This window comes from Anthonomus grandis, chromosome 2, assembly GCF_022605725.1.
Source record: "Anthonomus grandis grandis chromosome 2, icAntGran1.3, whole genome shotgun sequence".
In the NCBI taxonomy this organism is placed as follows: domain Eukaryota; kingdom Metazoa; phylum Arthropoda; class Insecta; order Coleoptera; family Curculionidae; genus Anthonomus; species Anthonomus grandis.
In genome coordinates, this window is record NC_065547.1 from 35,879,123 (window position 1) to 35,900,784 (window position 21,662).

Below are 21,662 nucleotides of genomic sequence, written 5' to 3' on the forward strand. Positions count from 1 at the left end.
TACTTGAGGTACATGGATAAACTCTTGTCATATTTCTTCACATAACTATACAGTATCGCCAAAGACTCCACAAATAAGTCGTGATTATTTTTATCATATAAAATATGGTCCAATACGGCATTTATTACAGCAGATACGTTATAAAGACCATAATCCCACTCCTTAATTAACTGCAAGAATCCCTAAAAATTCAATTTGAAACACTAAGATAAAATTATTTCAAGACGGAGTCTTACTTGGGGATCGAGTTTTAAATATTCGTATAAAATCATCTCGTAAATATGTGCATTTAATTTTGTTTCGAGAGTTCTTGGAATGTATGGACTAACCGCCCTAAAAATTACAATAAATTGTAATTAGATAAATTTTAGTTTTTTCAGGTTCTTTTTTTTGTTTTAAATATCTTGCTGTATTTGACTAAAATTAGTTTTATTGCGTAGCATTTATTGTTCAATGTTTTTGTATAAATAAGTTACATATTACAAATCATAGTTATTTATATTAGATGTACTATAACCGATATAATACAAGAAATTATTATATATTCCTAATGCATATTGTATTACTTTGTTCCTAAGAAGTACAGGGTGCGGCATAGCTGCCTCCCTATTTTTAACCTTCCATCGTAATGCCGTGCGGCGTCGCAGAATAGTGGGGGTACCGTCACTAAGAGCCGTATGGGAAACAGTTTTGTTTAAACATGTTTTAGTCTGAAGCATCATGTGGACCAACGCACAGCGCGCATTCGCCGTGGAAGTGTATCTCCGCGAAAATTGGTCAGTTATTGCTGCGCAACGAGCGTTCCGGATAAGGTTCCAAATTCCGCGAAATGAAGGAGTCCCGGACCGAAAATCAATTGTGTCAAGAACTTCAGAGAAACTGGACAGCTCGTACACCCGAAAACATCGAGACTGTGAGACGCTCATTTTTACGGTCACCTAGACGTTCTGCACGGAGACACGCAGCTGCCCTTCGTTTATCTGACCGCACTGTGCGAAGAATTCTTCACAAGGATCTTCGTTTTCATCCATACAAGATGGTTCTGGCACAGGAATTATCAGAAAGTGATTGGAACAATCGACGTGCTGCATGTGAAATTATGCTTCAAAATTTATCTCAGGGCGCAGTTTTTTTTAGTGGCGAGGCACATTTTTACTTGTCTGGCTGGGTAAACAAGCAAAACTTTCGGTATTGGGCCACTGATAATTCGAGAGAGATACAAGAGAAGCCTCTACATAGTGAGAAAGTGACAGTTTGGTGCGCCGTGTCTGAAATGGGGATAATCGGTCCTTACTTCTTTGAAGAAGAAAGTCACGCTGTTACTGTCAATTCGGAACGCTATATAGCGATGATTCACAATTTTTTCGCCCCAGCCTTTGCAGGACTCAATGTGCAAGATGCCAGGTTTCAGCAAGATGGGGCAACAGCTCACACATCTCGAGCTTCAATGCAAGTATTGAGAGAAATGTTCCCCGGACGTTTACTCTCCCTGAGAGGCGATATTTCTTGGCCTGCACGCTCGCCTGACCTAACGCCCTACGACTTCTTTCTGTGGGGTTACCTAAAAGCTGAAGTCTTCAAACATCGTCCAACGACTATTAGACAACTAAAGGATGCAATCCGACTGGAAATTCGCAGAATACCCCAAGAAATGCTTGCAAGAGTTATGCGAAACTTCAGAAGTCGCTTGCACCAGTGCTTCGATAATGGTGGACGGCACTTGCCAGATATTCTCTTCAAAACCACATAGGACAAAAATGTTTTAGTTGTACTTTTAAAATTAAAAAAAAATCTTTGTATTTTAAATAACATTTCTTTTATTAAGCCTTAAAAACAGAGAGACAATTATGCCGCACCCTGTATTATTACGTGTTAGGTGTAGTGAATCGAACTGTATTATATGAATATTAATTTAAAAACCCACGATTTTAGAAGTGAAGCGTATTATAGCGCACCGCCAAAGAAAATCCGAGAGAGCGGCCGGTTTGAAGGTTTCTGAAAAACTTCCTTGGGGGAGAGAAGAATTTTTTTTATGTTTTAAGGTTTTAAGCAGTAGAGTTTTCTGGGTCAAAGAAAAAAGTGCGTGGTTTTCAACGGGTTAACATCCCTGCGAACTATGATGATACAAATTTACAAATTCACCTTTACCTACGCGTAATTTACATAATAACGGCCGGTTCTTTTTGAATGCTTCTGGCAATCTATAATTTGTCTTTGTTTGAACCAGAATTAAATTTATTACAGTTCATTTAAAATGTGTTTGTAGTAGTGTTTTATTTGGGCATTTTTAATAAATGTATGAAATGACAAACTGTGTTATCTGCCCGAGGTTTATTATAACGCAAAAACGATGCTGCAGACGAGAAAATGATGTCAATTTTTTTGTCTTTACTTTAACATTAGAATTAATAGAAGCCAATTCAAAAAATATTTGAATATGATTTGTTTCTTAATCTAAAAATTATAATTAGGTATTATCAAATATACATATCTAAATTTTATTATTTTACGTAAAATTTTTTATATGCTTATTTTAAACGACAAAATAACCTAAAAAGATTATTTAAGATTGGAATTTTCTCAGTGTACCAAGTGTCTCAAATTCAAGAGTAACCTTTGATATTCGTAAAAGATAGAGGTTCAGTTAAATTATGGTTAACTATAAGTGTACTTCCATGGTTATTAAAATGACGTTTAAAATAACAAAATATCTTTCGCCCTATATAATGAAAGTCTTAATATTTCCGGCATTTTAATTAGTATCCAATTGATCATCGATCGATCGGAGTCCCTTACGTGCAAATACAAATACATTTACGTGCATGAAAATCGATCCAATGTAAACTTTTCAAATTTGTTTTTTTTTAATAATTTTTCGTATTAAAAAAAATGCTGCTAAAAGACAATTTAATATGCTTTAATGTGAGTATCAATTTATGCTTATATCGACTTCTTATGTTTAATATAGTGTAATTAATGCATTAAGCAAATTAAGTTTTTTATTATTAATATAAATAGGTTTATTAGGACAATTTAAAACTTACATTTTTAATAATAGGTATAACCTTCCCTTGTTCTAATAATATCTCTCATATGATTAGGTATAAACCTAATAAAGTTTGTTATTGTTTCTTGTAGGATATTAAGCCACTCTTCTTCTACTGTAAGCTCTGGAATCGAGTTTGGAGTATAAAGTCAAGCTCGAATTCTTTGTTTTAGTTCATTCTATAAATGTTTGATCGAATTTAGGTCAGGACTGTAAGCTGGCTACGCCATAACCTGAAAACCGACTTCTATAGTGTAATCTTGCATGATTCTTGTGAGATCTTGCATAAAGGTAAACTTGGCTCCAATGTAGTCAACGTAAGGTACCATATGTATTTATAAAATCTCCTTGATATATCTAGCCGCCGTTGAGCCTCTTATTCCGTAAACACGGTCACTTCTACCAATGAACTCAGGGTCGGTTCGTGCTCCTATAGAAATTGCACCCCCGGTCATGCAGCAACCACCTCCATAAGCACTCAGCTCTTCAAAGCAGAAATCTGCAAATGACACTCTTGGTCTTCGGTACACTCTCCTTTTTCAATCATTCCCATAGAGGCATATTCTGGCCTCATCAGAGAACAGAACCCCATCATTCTAACGTCTAATTCAGAAGATCCTGTGTAAAATGCAGGCATGTTTGTCGATGAGCTGGAGTAAGTTTTGTCAATTGCAGTCAATTTGTCAATTGTCAATGTCTTAGGGGTCAGGTTACTTTCCTGTAGTCTTTGTATTACTGTCCACTGACTAATAGCCAATAGAATTAAATTGACGATTTCTTAATGTTGACACATTAAAGCCCTTCATCAACAATGGTTGTAAATCGCCTTCTGGCTGTTCCAGGTTGCCTATAACAGGATCCGGTACGCATGTCAACCAAAATTAAATAAAATTTATTTTTTAAACGAATAATGAGCAATAATTTTATTATTTGATAAATTTGTTATTGTCGCTACAATCGTTACATAAACACCTTTAATTTGTTTACCGATTGCAACCCATATAAGCAATAAACCTTCTTGATAAAATGATAGTCTCATTAAAGCATATTAAATTGTCTTTTAAACGGCATATTTTTTTTATCTGATGACTAATTTAAAAAAAAAAGCTAAAGCTAAGTTTGCAGTGTACCGATTTTTATGCACGCAACTTTATTTCTGCAGAAAATCCGCCTTAAAAATTATAATAAGAAATAATATTACAATTTATAGTATAGTTCCGCTTTTTTATTTTAAAATAATCAATTACTGTATTGATCTATACCTATAGCCCTCTTAAAAATATTAAAAACATTAATATCTTTAAAACTAACTATAGAGAATTATTCAGAAATGTCTTAATAACTAATGTGCCACCCACGCTGGGAAACCAAGTCGAATTATCATTATAAGAACAGATTTAAATATTTTCTTATTGAGTAAACAAGATTATACTGAATAAAATTATTTATATCTAGCTCTAGTCAAATAATCTTTTCAGCAATTATTTATTACTTATAAATGTTTAAATAATTTATACTTTTCAGAAAATTTGAAAAAAAATTGAACATAAATGTACTTTTCATTTTCATTCAAAATTTCAAGATTGCTTATCAAAAATAACTAAGCTAACGAAATTTAAAAGTATTTAAATTGTAAGGTGATATAAAAATAAAAAGGAAAAATAAAAGGAAAATAGATTAAATCCAAAATGACATTTACATAGAATGTTTTTTTCCTATTTGGCATTTGATGGAGAGTTTAATATTCAAACAAGACGGAAAAATAAATGAGCTAAAACCTTTGTTATATTAGCATTAAATTTTAAAGCCACTCAATCTGCGTTTTCTATCCAACTAAAAGTAAGGGATTGAAATTTTCTATCCGTTTAAATAAAAGATTTAAATCCCACCATCTAAAATTTTAAGTAGCCTTTTTCATAGTTCTAATTTATGGGTCGAACTACTTTGATAATTACTATTATTTTTATATTTTAAATACATGGTATACCAATAAGATTACAATACCTGGGTATCTTTTAAAAAATGTGTATGTAATTGCCGATTAATCAGCAAATGTGAACGGAATGGAATCATTTTCAATTTGCAATTCATGTAAGGGTTTTTTTGTTATATTTTTCTAGTATCTGAAAATCTACCACTATGGCCCCTTATCTTATAAATAAGATTCTTTAAATACGGAATTTTATGAATTTTTTTGCCAGAAATTATATTCAACCCATATTTTTTAAAAGCTCAGTGGAAAATATTCACACTGTGCAACCATAGTATTAATCAAAGTTGTCTAGCCAACATGGCAATAGAATTAATGATATTCCTAATTAAGTAGCTTTATTTAAGATTATTTTTATAAAAAAGCCAATAAGTTTTTGCTAAGTTGCTTTTGAGTTTAAATTATGATGAATTATGCTCCACTAGTTCTGATTTTCAGAAAACGCAAAAGAAAATAAGCGGAAGGGTATACAAACCATGAAGGAGGCACCTTGCTGGTACATAACATTTAATTATATGGTATTATAGTAAAGCATAAAAGAAACATAAATAAAACAGTTGCAGTACAAATGTTGTTATAAATCTAATAAATTAATAAATTATGGTATATAAACCGGCTTCGGAAAAAGAACATTTTATGTAAATACCCGCAGCTTAATTTTTGGGTCAGAAGAATGTTTTTTCAATATTTAGCAAATAAACTTTGATAATATGCACGAAGCATATTATCAAATCGGAAATGAAGCAGAAAAAAATTGCGGTTTTGTACAATTAAATATAATTAATAATTATTTACTTTATTAGAGGATGTTGCATTAGCAATTTGGCTTGGAAATTTAGGAATGGTTCGCAGAGACCGTTTGATAGCAGCAGAGATCTAAGGCCTGGATGTGCGTCGATTAGTCAAAATGTTTTGGCGACAGGGGTAGACAGCGAAATTAACCGGCGCTTGAATTTATGTGTTGTAACCAACGTGGAAAATTTGAGCCAGATTTTTCAGGATGTTAATTGTATTATCGGTTTAAAGCCCTTCTTCTTTTATAATAAAATGGTTTCTTTTTAATGTTTATAGAGTTTTACCCACAATGCTGTGCCACTCCTGTACCTTAAATCTGAATATTTTAGCTCTCCGCATGACCTTATTCTGACGTCAGAGCAGTAATTTATTGATGCGAATGATTTATTAAGGCATATAATTCTAAGTGTATTAATTAAAAGTTATGCCGCCTTCTTACCTATTCATTTAAAATTAACATATAAACCAAGAATGTTAATTCACCGTGCGAAAAAACTCCTACGAAATGAAAATATTTAATGTATTTCAGCGAATTTCAGAAAAAAACTGAGAAAGCAAGTTTCAATAATTGCTTATCAATTTTAAAATTTTCAAAACACCTGTAATTTGATACTTGGTGTGAAAAATTATCTTAAAGATTTACTAAGTTATTGACCTGGGGACTTTTGAATACAAAACAGTAAATACATTATTATTATTCAGTATTTTCTTAAATAAATGTACAAAATATAAAATAATAGGATAGGAGAAAAAAAGGAAAAGTTTTTGTATATTGGTGATATAATTAAGAATAATTTTGTTCATGATTAAAACTCTAAACCAATAAATTTTAATCTTGTTTAATATCTTGCTTTGTAAGTATGTAAGTGAAAAACTACTAAATTATTAAGTTCTTACCTTAATTGGTGGACACTGGCAAATTTATAAATTTGGTCTTCCCACAAAGAAGGATTTTTACCAAATATTTTTAATCCTAATCTACCGGCTTCATCAAATGCACGTTTACTGAGCAAATGGTCTAAATAATCTATCCCTACTGACTGAATTGAGTGCTTGTGTACTTTTCTTGTATCATTGTGCATTAGTATCTCCAAAGCTTCCTCAAATTTACTGAAATGAAAATCAATGTGCATTTTTTTTAAGTAGTTGGGTATGAATGTTTAATTTTTAACGGTAATGGAAACAAATTAAAACATGTTAAAAGACCAAGAGCGCGATTTGACCTAGCAATCTTTGAATATCCTAATTAATTAATAAGACTCGCGCCAATTGGATTCACTAAATATGATTAATTTTGGTCAGAACTATTTAATAAAAATCACTTTTTTATATTTCGTTAAACGTTCGAACATACAAAGATAATATCTAGAAAAAACTAAAATTATATCATCAATATCTTATTGCATTACCAGAGACAACCATAAAAACCTTATGGTTTTGGCTTAAATTTTCAAAAATTTAAATGTTTTAAAATTTTGGTATAAGCTTAATATGTAAAATTTCACCTATTTAATTTAGATTTTTGAATGTAACAGGAGAAATAATAAGTCTTTATTACGGTCTATTACTAAAATAGGGATTTGAAGTACTTACTTGTGCTGAATAAACCATTGAATTCTGTCATCTAAATCATATGGACTAGCTATAACAACATCTTTTGGAGCAACAATAAAAAACACATTTTCTTCTAACAGAACTTCTAAATGGTAATCATTTACAGTATATTCTGCATATCCTAAAATATAATCGGAAGAACAAATAAAACTGAAGCTTAAAAAATAATTACAACAAGAATTTTTAGACAAAATATCTAACCGATACATAACTTGTTGCCGAGAAATATTGGTTAAGATTTTTTTTATTACATAAACATTGTCAATTGAAAATGGATGTTGTAAAAAATAGATCTCATTGGAGGCTAAATATGTATATAATGATCTACTTTTTTAACGTATATGCAATGTTTTTACATAACTCACCTCTTAAAGTTAAACTATCAGTACAAATATCACTATAATCATTATCCTTATATTCTACTATGTACAGTTGTGGACGTAAACTTTTATTGTTCTCATCTTGTTCTTTAGGAACACCCAATAAGACAAGTTGCTGGTCCAGGGGTGCTATTCCGCTTATGTAGAATTCAGTTTGAAATGTAGAAACTAAACATACAAATATTTATAAAGACACATAAATATAAATGTTCTTGTAAAATAATAAAATATAGTATCACCTGGATCAACTAAATACTCAGGGAAGGCCCGAACAGCTAGCTCTATATTGCTTCTCTTCCTTATAACACAAACTCTCACTGTATCTACCCAACCAATGAGAAGCGTTCTGCTATCGGCCCACCTTAGATTACACCGAAATTTGTCAATTGATATGCTAAAATTTTGACATACTGAATGCTAGAACTAAATATTTGCATTAAGATTCGTACCTTGGGTGTTCTTCCCATTTAATTAGTCCCAAAGAACACCTTGCATTCATATCATAGACTCTAACCCCAATATTGCTGGAAAAAGCTAAAAAATGCTCACCCCAGCAGAGACTTCTTACAAGGCCCTCACTTTCGCATAGAACTGTAGGTTTTAGGCCTCCAAGAAAGGCTTTTTCATAAAGTGTGAGTTTGTCATCCCCTAAAAATAAGTTAATAAGTATGATATACCTTGATGTAAATAGTGCTGAACTTCTATGTTGCTTCAAAGCAATGTATTCTATTCAAAATTACATTCACATATGTTTTTTTTTTAAACGATTTTTAGAATTAAAAAAGAATTTCAAGAAACTATTTGTTATTAAAATGTTTTTACCGTCCTTTTATTCCAAAAAAAAAAAAGAATCTGATATGCAACTGAATAATATTAAATATACATAATTAAAGACACAAAATTGGATAAGTAATTTTTTTTATATGGAACACAAATTAAAATTGTTTGTACGATTAAAAAAGACAAGAGAAGGTAACACAATGAATAAGCAGGATCTAGTTAGATTAGTACTAAAAACAAACATTCTATGCATTTTGAATATGCTTCTATCATGTGTCTGTCTTATATCGGATAGGAAAAGTAATATTAATATATTGGTGAAGATTCAGAAGCTGTTATGTATACTTATAGAAGCTAAAATAACACAAAACATTGGCCTAGTACTTTTTATTTATTGTATAAATATTAAGTGTAAATCATTTAACACTGCCATTTACATTTTTATAGTTATAAAATAAAGTAGGTTGGGAAGGGCGAGAAGACTTTTCTCCACAAATGAAAATGCCAATCTTTGGTCAAGAGTTATGCATTTCGATGAGTTCACTCATCATCTTGAGACTCTATCTAACACTACATAGCTGTGATTTTTACATCACAGTATCATGTAAACATCACAGCTATCAGTCAAAATTAAAGCAACTTTTATAATATTTGCATAAATTGTTTATATTGAATTCCCTACAAAATGGTTAATAAATATATGTTTGTTTGCCAGGCAAGAATACTGTTTGTTTACAGTTTTTCTTATGCTTCAAAGTCAAAAGATAAAAAAAGGATCATAAAAACAACTGCGAAAAAAATTTGAGTAACTTAAAAACAAACTGGATTTAGTATTGTATGGGAAACTATGCAGTTGTGAGTTTTTTATTTAAAATATGCCGCGTGGTGTGCATTATTCGCTAGACCCAAAACAAAAAATTATTGATGCCTATTCACCTGGGAAAAAAGCAAGTATAGGTGTCAACTACATTTAGAGTTGGAAAAGACGTTGTATCAAAAACTATTAAAAATTAACGAATCCGAGGTAGGGTTACGACCTTTAAGAGTGGTGATCGACCAAGAAAAACCACAAAAAAACTTGGACAGATTTTGGATTTTGGCAGTTGGTGACATAAATGTGCCTTCCAGGACTAAATCAAATCAAATAAAGCTTTATTCGTCTAAAACACCAAGGAGTTGTTAACGAAGCTGTGGTACAAAAATAAATATACAGGGTGTCCGGAAGCTAGATGCAATCCTTTAAGGAGGTGATAGCTGACTTAATTTCAAACATTTTAAGCTAAATATGTGTAGGTCGAAATTTGTTTATAAATTTTTGCATTTTTCTCAAGAAATACCAAAATTTCACACTAAAACGGTAATAGAGCGCAAGTTACAATTAGTATCGAAGTTTCAAAGTTTATTTTGTTTTGTCTAATGTGTATTAATAAAAATACGATCAATTCCAAGCTTCTGTGTAAACTTATAGAAAAAATAGAGACATTGAAACGCTCTTTATTTTTAGATATCACTCATGCCGATGCCTGGCCAATTCTCAGAATTATGGCCTCTTTTGTGCGGCAGGTCATGTAAACAAAAATTATTAGACTGAGACCTCTCATAAGCCTACTAAGCATTAGAGCCCCGATTGTGGGGTTATTTTAGGTTTTAATGTTAAATAAAACACAATTTTGTTTAAACTATTTATTGTTCATGTTCAAAACGCAATCCATTATTTCTAATACAGGCACGAGCCCTTTTTGTTACTTCGGTGGTGGTTACTTTTATGGTCATATCTTCTTTCATCCTGTCAAATGCTTCATTTATTTTCTTGGCTGTCAGGAATTATTAAGTTATTCCTGACAGCCAAGGACCAATGCGCTGGACAACCATCTTGCTGAAAGATTATTGGTCTTTCTCATTCCAAGAATCCAGCTTCGTCTAGAAGAATGGGAATATCATTTTGTAGAAAATCTAAATAGTTGGCACCATTTAAATTCTCTGGTAGAAAATGTGGCCCAATAATAGTCCTGCCTATTACTCCGGCCCACACATTGACCGAAAATCTGTTCTGAATTGATTTTTTTTGTTTTTTCCAGTGCGGATTTGCATCTTTGGCAGCCCATTCGTGGAGGTTGTGGAAGTTGGTAATACCCTCGCTGGAAAAATTGGACTCGTCTGTCCACAAGATACTTCTTAAGAATAACGGGTCCTCGATGTCCATGTTCAATAAAAAGCGGCAGAACTGAATTCGTCTTGCAGGGTCTTCTTTTTGTAAGCCCTGCACCCCCGTACCATGAAAGGGATACTGTCCATCTTTCTTCATGGTCGTCCAAACCTTCCATCTAGAAAGGCCAAGGTCTTCAGCTACTTTTCTGACGCTTGCAGTAGGGTCTGCGGTAAAAGCTTCCAGTATTTGCTCCTCAATCTCTACATTATTATGGCCAGGGTTGACTCCACGTGCCGGATTATTCACAATGCCAACTCCAGTAAGACGGCGAAAGGTGTTTTGAAACACCCTGAAGTTTGGTAACCTCCGATCTGGATAACGTTCCTGGTACAAGCGTCGTGCCAAAGCTCCATTACCGTTAGGGCGTCCATATGTGAAGACAATGTCAGCATACTCTTGGTTGGTAAATTCCATTTTACAATACTGTTTAATAAAACGGGTAGAAATTCGATTTAAAAAACAGTGGATGCAGTCAGTACGAAATTGATAATCTTACAAAATTAGAGGCGAGAGTGAAACTAAACAACAAGAGGCTAAAATCACTCGTTTTTATTTATTAAGCAAGTACCTAACTTGTAACCCCTACCCCAAAGTACCTACTAGGTACGCCTTACCCTACAGTATCTACTATTAGGTACCTCTGCTTAATTTTGTTTTTATTACTTTTTATTTACCTGAACTGTCCAATAATAGAAAACCAATCAAGTAAGTTTTGTTTACATGACCTGCCACACAAAGAGGCCATAATTCTGAGAATTGGCCAGGCATTGGCATGAGTGATATCTCAAAATAAAGGCAGAAGCTAGGTATATTTTTAGAGAGGTTTGAACGACGAAAGCATTTTCATAACAATTATTTAAACATAAAACAAAGCATTTTTATTTTAACTCCATATTTATTTTTTACATTTCGATATCTCTATTTTTTCTAATAAGTTTACACAGAAGCTTGAAATTGATCGCATTTTAATTAATACACATTAGACCAAACAAAATAAACTTTGAAACTCCGATACTAATTGTAACTTGCGCTCTATTACCGTTTAAGTGTGAAATTTTGGTATTTCTTGAGAAAAATGCAAAAATTGCCATAAAAAATTTATAAACAAATTTCGCCCTACATATAGTTAGCTTAAAATGTTTGAAATTAAGTCAGCTATCACCCCCTTAAAGGATTGCATCTAGCTTCCTGACACCCTGTATATATATTTCTCTTTTTGAAAACAATCAATACACTAAGACAATCAATCATTAGTCTAAAATATATTAATGTAACAACAAATAAAAAAAAAGAATAGCACAACACAAATATACCAGTAAGAAATTAAAATCTAAAATATTCAAAAGTTCAAAAATGCTCTATGAAGTATTCGTCCAAGCTATAAAATGCCTTATGAAGCAGGATTGTTTTTAGCTGCTATCGAAAACAATTATATGTTTGAATCTTCTTTAATGACTGGGGAACACAAGTTGTTTAGTGAAAGGATTTAGTGGATTTCAGATTGCCAACGAGAAAACCAGCCAAAAAAGCCTTCTCATCAAAGATAACTAGGGAAGCAAGAATGTTATTTGCTAGGTCTCCTCAAAACTGGATCACCCACAATTGGAAAAAGGGACTTTTTCCTGATGAATCTAAATTTCTTATATTTTCAAATGACAAAAAACAATTTGTAAGCGTCCTGGAGGAAAAAGGGTTGACCTAAAGTACATTGCTACATAATGCCTTATGCGGAATGGAAAATGCACCTAAAATTCACATTTCAACATGACAACAACCTAAATCACACTTCTAAAATTGTAAAAGAGTGGTTTAAGAAGCAAAAAATTATTGTTTTAAAGTGGCAACTGCAATCGCCAGACCTAAATCCTATCGAAAATCTCCAGTTTTCCACCATTTCCCATAGAAAATCTATGGGATCTAAAAAATGTGTTCATCAATCACAAATACAAATACTGATCATTTGTTTGAAGAAGCCAGTTTAGCATGGAATATAGATGAAGATGTAATAAACAATCTTTAGTAGCTTTAATGCCAAGGAAGATGGGTATTGGATAGGAATAATAGGTACTGGATAAAATATTAAGTTGCTCTAATTTTTTTAGGATGAAAAATCTTTATTTTATTAATTTTAATAATATAAATAGGATTGTATTGGAAATTAAATGTAAATATTATTTTACCTCTGTTTCAATTAAACTATTTACCAATTAATTTAAAACATATAAACCTAATATGCTACTTATTAATGATTTAAAAGTTGCTCTAATTTTGTCTGATACTGTATATCTATTTTGAAATAGAGCTTTAATAGTTTTAATAGTAGTTTATTATAGAAATATTTGAAAATAAAAATCATTTTTATTTTAGCATTGCTATTTTATTGTTATACATTTGATTTTTAATAAATTTGGACCAAGTGGTATCTTTTAGATTTATTCGCTAAAATAAATGAATCTCAGTCTCTTACCTGTAATAAATCTCTTATTTGTAGGACTTTTACAAAAATTAGGGTCTAAAGCCACAGTTTGAACCAGCCTACCAATATTTAAATTATAATTATTTTCTTTTGAAAACAGACCATGTACAAACACTCGACCATCATCTGAACAGCTCGCTATATACTCTCCACTTTGGTCTATAGATATTTGATTTACACTCACAGTATGGGATCTGAGCTTTTTACTAACTACATTATTCCCTTCATGATCCAACACATAAATATTGCCAGAATGGGATCCAAGACAAATAAACTACAAATAATTTAAATTAAATACTTGATTCTTTTGTGGTCAGTGTAAAAACTTATTCAGGGTATATTTTTAGTATCTGTAAAAATAGTGCTAACAAACCTTTGTGTGAACTGCAATGCATGTGGCTGAAGTAGTATTAAGAATCTTTAGTAAATCATTATTAAGGCGGACATATTTCAGTTTGGGTTCAATTTCATCTTCAGAACATTCAGAGTCACTCATGTAATCCTGGAGAAAAAAAAGGAGCTTTTTTTTCATTCTGGTACAATTTTACCAAATAGGATTAAAAATACTTACATTAGATTCTGACATCTTTAATGAGCAAAACGCAATAATTACATTTCAGGCACAACACAATTTAGATTATAGTTTGTAAATTAATTTGAATAGAATGAATCAGAAAAACACATAAACCAAACACAGAAAGACTTATTTTATTTTTATTTACTGATTACAAAACAGATGTTTTTGACATTTGAATTTGATGTAGTATTTTTGAGGGGCCTTCCAAAATAAACTGATGTGTACTGAACATACAAAAGGAAAACGGTTTCAGTATTTCACCAAAAAAATATTATACAAGGTGTTTCAGATTAAGATGCTAATCCTTTACTGGTGATTTTAAGTTTAAGAACAAAAGTTCTAATAACTATGTGTGTGAAGCTAGCGTCCGATCGATATCCAGCAACCAAAATCGAGAACGCAGCATATGCCGGTTGCCAGCGACCAATTTATAGTCCGCGCTCCCTGTTATTTAATCAATATAATGCCCCTATCTCCTGAAATTCCCAAGGGATTTTAATAATTTTTTGTCCAGATATTAATATTGAATACCTAAATCGACTGACGATGGTCTCAAACCTCTACAAACTAAGGTTTTGTTGTGAAAATTAATTAAAAAGTCAAGTAATAAAAAAATGAAAAAGGCTCTAACTCCCAAAATTCCCAAAGGATTTGGATAAAACTTTTTTTTATAAAAGATAATAAATATCTAAATTGATTTTAGATGGTTGTAAACCTCTACAAACGAAAGTTTTTTGGTAAAAAAATATTGAATTTTTAGATGTACAAAAAAAATTTAAAAGCTATAACATCCAAAACTCCCAAAGGATTTGAATGAAACTTTTTTATACAACTAATAATAAATATCTAAGTCGATTTAACATGGTTGCAAATTTCTACAAACGAAAGTTTTTTGGTAAAAAATTATTGAAGTGTTAGATGTAAAAAAATATAAATAACTATAACTTCCAAAACTGCCAAAGGATTCGAATGAACCTTTTTTATACAACTAATAATAAATATCTAAGTCGATTTAACATGGTTGCAAACCTAATATTTTTGGTAAAAACTTTTTTTTTTGAAGTTTTGGAAGTTATAGTCGTTTATATTTTTCTACATCTAACACTTCAATAATTTTTTTCCAAAAAACTTTCGTTTGTAGAGGTTTGCAACCATCTAAAATGAATTTAGATATTTATTATCTTTTATAAAAAAAAGTTTTATCCAAATCCTTGGGGAATTTTGGGAGTTAGAGCCTTTGTCATTTTTTTATAATTTGACTTTTTAATTAATTTTCACAACAAAACCTTAGTTTGTAGAGGCTTGAGACCATCGTCAGTCGATTTAGGTATTCATTGTTAATATCTGGACAAAAAATTATTAAAATCCCTTAGGAATTTCAGGAGATACGGGCATTATATTGATTAAATAACAGGGAGCGCGGACTATAAATTGGTCGCTGGCAACCGGCATATGCTGCGTTCTCGATTTTGGTTGCTGGATATCGATCGGACGCTAGCTTCACACACATCTAATAACTAATAACTCTCAACTTTTTTAGTGTTAAAGTTTTAAGAAAAAAAATATTTTTTATAATAACTTGAATAAGTCACTACCTTTTAAGATTCAATAGCAATTTTTTCATGTAGAAGATCTTTTCAAGTTTTAACTAGTGACGTTTGTACAGGGTGTGAATAATAATGTAACGACAAAACACCAAGAAACCAGCTGATTGTCCGTTATTTTGGAATGACGCAAGTGGTGCACCACACGACGTCTCGAACGGTAGCGGAAATCGGGTCCGGTGAAGTTAAAGGGACGCCTACAACCGATTTTTTTGAAAATTTTTACATAGAATGTTGAGTCTGGTCAAAATATTGATAAAAAAGTGAAGATGATTGGAAAAAATACGAAACTTTGGAAATTATGAAGGTTTTTCTATATACGTTAAATACGTAATTATTGCCGGCTTGCACAAGGTTTTTTAGCTCTTGATTTTGCTATAATTAAAAAATATATATATTAGGGCAATTTTGGAACTTGTTGGGAGCTATTATTGTAAATTTATAGCATTTTTTATCGCTTTGTACCCCTTTTAATTACATATTTTGTAATTTACACACAAGAAAAATAAAACAACAACCTTATTGATACAAATGTAAGTGGCTTCACTATGTCCCCAGTAGTATTTTTTGGTTTCTGTCTATGGTTTAGTTAGATGGGTTGGTTGTGGACTCAATTTTAGATAATAAAGGCATAATATAGTTAGATTTTACATTACATGAACAGGTGTTAAAAAATAGGTATTATTTATTTATTATTATTTATTTCTTTAAAATATTTGATATTTTATGTAATTTAATAAGTATAATAAGTATAAATTTTGAAAAAAAAACATAATTTAAGATATTTATCTTGTTTTATTGATTGCTCTGCTGCAAGGTGATTGTCAATTAAGATATTTAATTATTAATAGGTAAATAATAACGATGAGGTTTAATGTACAATAACTTATAGTCAAAACAATAAATATCTTTAAATTCTTGAGTATAACACGGGGCTGCCGCCCCGTGTTATACTCAAAACAATAAATATCTTTAAATTTATTATAGGCATTAGGAATAGGAATTATAGGCACTGGGGCTGCCGCCCCGTGTTTGTCCCTATAATTCCCATTTTCTAACTATTATCCCATTCCCTAAGTAGGGCTCAAACAGACGCCACTAAAAAGCACCCGATTCCCGCCGGTGATCGTGTATGTTCGGAGAAAAATTCGGTCGTTTGACGTGAATGACAAGAATAACGACACGAATGTTTCCGCTTTTTTTGCGTTTGTTGGTTGCTTCCTTTCGTAAAAAAGCTGTAACTAATTTGATGGATTATTGCAATTATACTGAATTTTCCTTTGTTTCTTTGTGAAATATTGACCATATTGTTGCTTATAGTGTTTTAAAATAATACCAGAAAAGCTGTATTAATTCCAATTTAGCGATTTTAGCTGTAAAGATGGACGGCCGTACTCAAAACCATCAGAATCAGGACCAAACTATCAACAAAAATATGTGCCACTTATGCAGTAAAATGACTTCCATTTCAGCTAAGAACAAACATATTAAGGTTATTCATAAGCAGCAGCTCCCAGATAACCTAAAGTCACACATTTCTTGTCCCTTGTACAAAAAGACTAAGTATTCCTGTGAGACTTTCACTCCTATGATCAAAAGCTCATTTACAGGTAAGTCATGATATCAAAATAGAGTCCTCAACTTTCCATTTTTCCAGCGAAGAAATATTTGAGGAATGGTTAAGATAGCATAAAATAAGCTCAAACTATGCACTTGTTTGCACAAGGAAAATTGAAGATAAGATTGAAAAAGTATATTGTTGCAATCGAAGCGATTTTAGAGGTAAATTTGTAGCAATTTCAATTCTAGCAAAATATTTATTACATACTGTACATATTCATTGTACTATTTAGTGAAAGATTGTTAAACATGTACTTAATGTATAGCTGTTTCTAGGATTTGAAAACAAATGTAGTAAGAGAACAATAAAATGTAGTGGTTCCATTAAAATGAATGCTGTATGTCCTTCTTGTTTAAATGTCAAGATTTATGGTGCAGGTAACATTATATAGTCCTTTAGGGTATCCACACAACGGGCCTGGATGATCACCAGTAGCATGGTTGTAAGCCTTATTTTTGTATTGTCTTCATGGTGTGTGAGTAAAGGAAGGGAAGCGATTCTGTTTTAGGTGAACTCCTTGGGGAATGTTCTTCCAATAATATTGAAGCTAGCCATAGTGTAGAAATTCAAACATTTGTTAATGAGAAGATGACTGAAAATCAACAAGTAGCAGTACAATGATTGAACAAGCATTTACCTTTTGCGGGTATTGAGTTCTCAATGGTACACTCAAATGTAGATTTTCCCGAGACCAATATCTCACAACTGAGGCATTATGTCGACCTAGTAGAGAAAAAGATGACTCGTCTGTAAATAAAATATTACTTGTGAAGTCGTCATTTTGATCAATTTATTCATATTTTTGGACATTTTGCTCATGTACTTTAAGGTCGAAATTGTTTATCGAATTAATTGGTTTTTATTTCATGCTGTCGTCCATGGATAATTTTTAGAATGAGTTAAAGATACTTTAAATTTTTTTTCTCGAAAACAAAGCCAAATATGAAGATAATAAGATAAGATACGAAAAAGTTGTATTTTTAGTTGCTTAAATACAAAAATAAATAAAAAGCTGCAAAACAATTAATTATTGTTCTTGTTTTTTTCTCAACAATAAGCATGTGGTGCCCACTGACACGCCACTGGACCTAATAATTTCAATCTAGTTACAGCTAAATAAGCGTCTTATAACTTCAAATAACGATTCACCCTGTATAGTTTCGTACCGTAGTTAGGAAACACCCTGTATAATCGCCTAAAATACCAGCCCAAATATCCAACTTTTGAGGCTACTGAATAAGGAACTTTGACGCTACTGAATAAGGAACTTCTGTGCTTTTGTATTTTCCTGAGATCAGTAACGAACAATGGAAGCATTGTATTTACCATGCAATGGAAAAGAGGACTCATCTGAAAACAATTTCTAAGTAATTTTCATTTTCATTGGCCTTTTCCATCATGGTATCACAAAATGCCATTGGTCTTCAGGAAACATCTCCTCTAACTTTTGGAATATTTAAAACATTTGTATACATGTTTTTTTTTCAAATCTTCATCACAGTTTTAAGGTACATATCCAGTTCTTCTCTAACACTTCTGCTCGATCGTGTTAAATCCAAAACTAAAGCACTACAAACCATTTCTTCCCGCCCTTCTATCTCATGGACCCTTTCAATAGATAGTTCTTGAGCTTTGGTGTGACAATTTCTACATTCTAGAAGGCAAAAATATGTCTCAAAATTTGACACGACATTTAAAATACTTTGAGCACAAGGAATTGCCTCCATAAAACCATTTAATCAATTGAACTTTTTCAGAAGGTGTATAAACAGCCATAATGATAAGTATTAAAAAAAAATAAAATAGCGCTTTAAGACTCAACGATACAGTATGCAATCACACAGCAAAAGCTGATTGTGCTGTGCCGAAAATAGCAAATCGGACGATTGGAATCCGCCGCCCCGTTTATCAACCATAAAGTAAGCGAGAAACGATATTGCCATTTATAATGTCTCTGCGTAGTCTTCTATTCGCCAACCTGTATATAATACTCAGCAGAACGTTGTTCCGGAAGATCCTCAATAACCTTCGAGATGTCGTGTGCAACTTGTGTCATTATGGAATGACGGAAAATCATCTGGTTTCTAGGTGTTTAGGTTATCGGTATAATAGACATTTCAAACATTGTTATACACCATGTTTTTCCTCATTCGGGACGATTTTCTCACTGTATGAAGTAAATGGGTTAACGGAGAAATCATTCCAATTTTTAAATTTAAAAATAGTTTTGCTATGTAGAGATACTACTTATTATTACGTAAACTAATTATCTATTTGTTAGAAACGTTATAAATCAAATGTTTTCATGCTTAACATGACTTAAATTCTTAAACTCCCGAAATTCCTTTTTAAAAAACTATTTATTAATTAAAATTACAATAAATATATGCTACATGAAAAACGGGCTACAATTGACTAAATGAAAAATGGCGGACACAATGGTTTTGTTTCGGGAGAACTGCAGGGTCAGCATCTTGGCTTCTGTGTAGTTGACAGGGTGGCTTGTCACATAACTCCTCCCCCCTAAGCTTCAACTTAACGGGCTAAAGTTGAAGTGGAACATCTCCTAGGTTGATCTGTTCTGGAATCTTGGGCTTATTTTGGCATTTAGTAGACTGGAACCTTTTATAGCAACAATAGCAATTAAACAATAAATACATATTGTCCATAAATTTGGGGGTTCAATAATCGACTGTTCTGGAAATAAAATGTAGGGTAATTTCCTAGCAGTAATTAAGTTGTAACTTATTATAGGTGCTGCTAACTGTTGATTTTCTATTGAGGCTCTATAGTAAAATTTTCTGATGAAGTTTCAGGCTCTGGTTGTATATTTTCAGGCTCGTAAACTTCGTATTGAGATTGAATATTATTTTCGCAAAATTGGGGGTCGTATTCTTCATCATAATAATTATCAGAATAATTATTATATTCGTCACAATAGGGGCTAAACTCAGTATTATACAATTCTTCTGATATAAAGTTTGGTGGTACTGTTTGTTTAAATATATTATTTGGTCTATTTTGAAATTTATTTTGGTAATTATTACCCTTATAAGTATTCATACTTTGATTATTTTGAGAATTATGAGATACTTGTCTAGAATTGATACTCATAGGTGTTGGTCGCGGGAGATCTCTATCTCGGATCTGATTAGGTCTAAATACGTTTAAATTTCTATTCTGCGGCTTACCAAAAACCTGAGAGTTTGTTGGTAATGGTCGTTGGGGTAAATTCCTAGGTCTAATTGGAACAGGTTGAGAAGGAAAAGTGTTTTGTCTTGTGAAAAAATCATTTGGGGTTGTAAAATTAAAATTACTATTGTTTAACTGGGGTTGTACATAATTATTATTTGGGTTATGGGTTTTAAAGTTTTGGTTATATTGAGGTTTATTTAATCTATTATTATTTTGAAAATACTGATTATTATTTTCCTGATTAACAAATTGAAACGCTTCTGCCAGAGTTTTAGGACGCATACAACATATATTGGTCCCTAACGGTTCCCTTAAACCGGACACAAAAGTTCTTAAAGCTAAATCTGAATACATATTTCTTTTTACATTTTTTGCAATATCTGTTTCTTTGTGACTATCTACATAAGAACAGAGTAAATTTAAAAGATGGAGTACTTTATCATAAAATTGGTTTGGATTTTCGTGACCAGTTTGCCTAAGAATTACCAAGTCGCGATTGAGACAAGCTTCGTCTCTTTGGTCAGCGAAATTTCGTTCTAAAGTGAGTTTTAGGTCATTCCATGTATTCACATTTTGAATGTTTACTACTATTTTTGCATTGCCAACCAATTTCCCTATTAAAGAATTAACTAAATAAGTATTTAGATTTAACTTAGTTGGATTTGTATAATCATAAAAGTGTTTTATAAGACTTTCACAATTTACAAGATATCGATTTAAATCGTTGGGGTTCCTATCAAAATTCTTGACACAGTTAAGATATTCTGGTTTAAAAGTAGGCATAGTTATTGGATTTGAATTAAGTACTAAATTACTAGAAGTATTATTTAATGTTGAGTCAACTGAAGCCGTATTAATATTTAAATTATTTAAAGTTACGCTCAAATCGTCCTCATACGAGATTTATATTTATATGAGCTGTACTTACATAAAAAAGGCGCCGGGCATCTCTATAAGGGACAACTTCAGCTATTGCCTCCTTGCGTGAATGGACGATACTTGTTCAATCACCGATGAACCTCCAATGGTGTGCTGCTAAGCCGTAGATCTGCGATAAATCCACACAACACCTCCACAGAATTTTCACCAAGTTTTAAATAGTCCGATAAATCGTTAAAACCAACGTCCCAATAGATAAATCCGTTAGCGCCGTTAATCAATTGGACTTCGGACTATCCTACCGACTGCGCTACTTAAATTCTTAAACTCCCGAACTTCCTTTTTAAAAAACAATTTATTAATTAAAATTACAATATGCTACATGAATAACGGGCTATAATTGACTAAATGAAAAATGGCGGACACAATGGTTTTGTTTCGGGAGAACTGCAGGGTCAGCATCTTGGCTTCTGTGTAGTTTACAGGGTGGCTCGTC

At 31.9% G+C, this 21,662-nt stretch overlaps 1 protein-coding gene across 1 annotated transcript in view; it reads right to left on the bottom strand.

Moving 5' to 3' along the window:
- LOC126750063 (vacuolar protein sorting-associated protein 41 homolog) overlaps positions 1-14,112 on the bottom strand; it is a 33,959-nt gene extending 19,847 nt beyond the window's left edge. The window contains exons 1-10 of the mRNA XM_050459559.1: positions 13,862-14,112; positions 13,664-13,792; positions 13,282-13,564; positions 8,275-8,473; positions 8,065-8,219; positions 7,811-7,993; positions 7,425-7,566; positions 6,729-6,941; positions 237-333; positions 4-182 (exon numbers count right to left, since the gene is read on the bottom strand). Of these exons, the coding sequence (XP_050315516.1) occupies positions 4-182; positions 237-333; positions 6,729-6,941; positions 7,425-7,566; positions 7,811-7,993; positions 8,065-8,219; positions 8,275-8,473; positions 13,282-13,564; positions 13,664-13,792; positions 13,862-13,876 (1,595 nt within the window). The 5' untranslated portion in view covers positions 13,877-14,112. The remainder of the gene's footprint in view (positions 1-3; positions 183-236; positions 334-6,728; positions 6,942-7,424; positions 7,567-7,810; positions 7,994-8,064; positions 8,220-8,274; positions 8,474-13,281; positions 13,565-13,663; positions 13,793-13,861) is intronic.
- Between the last annotated feature and the right edge of the window lie 7,550 nt (positions 14,113-21,662).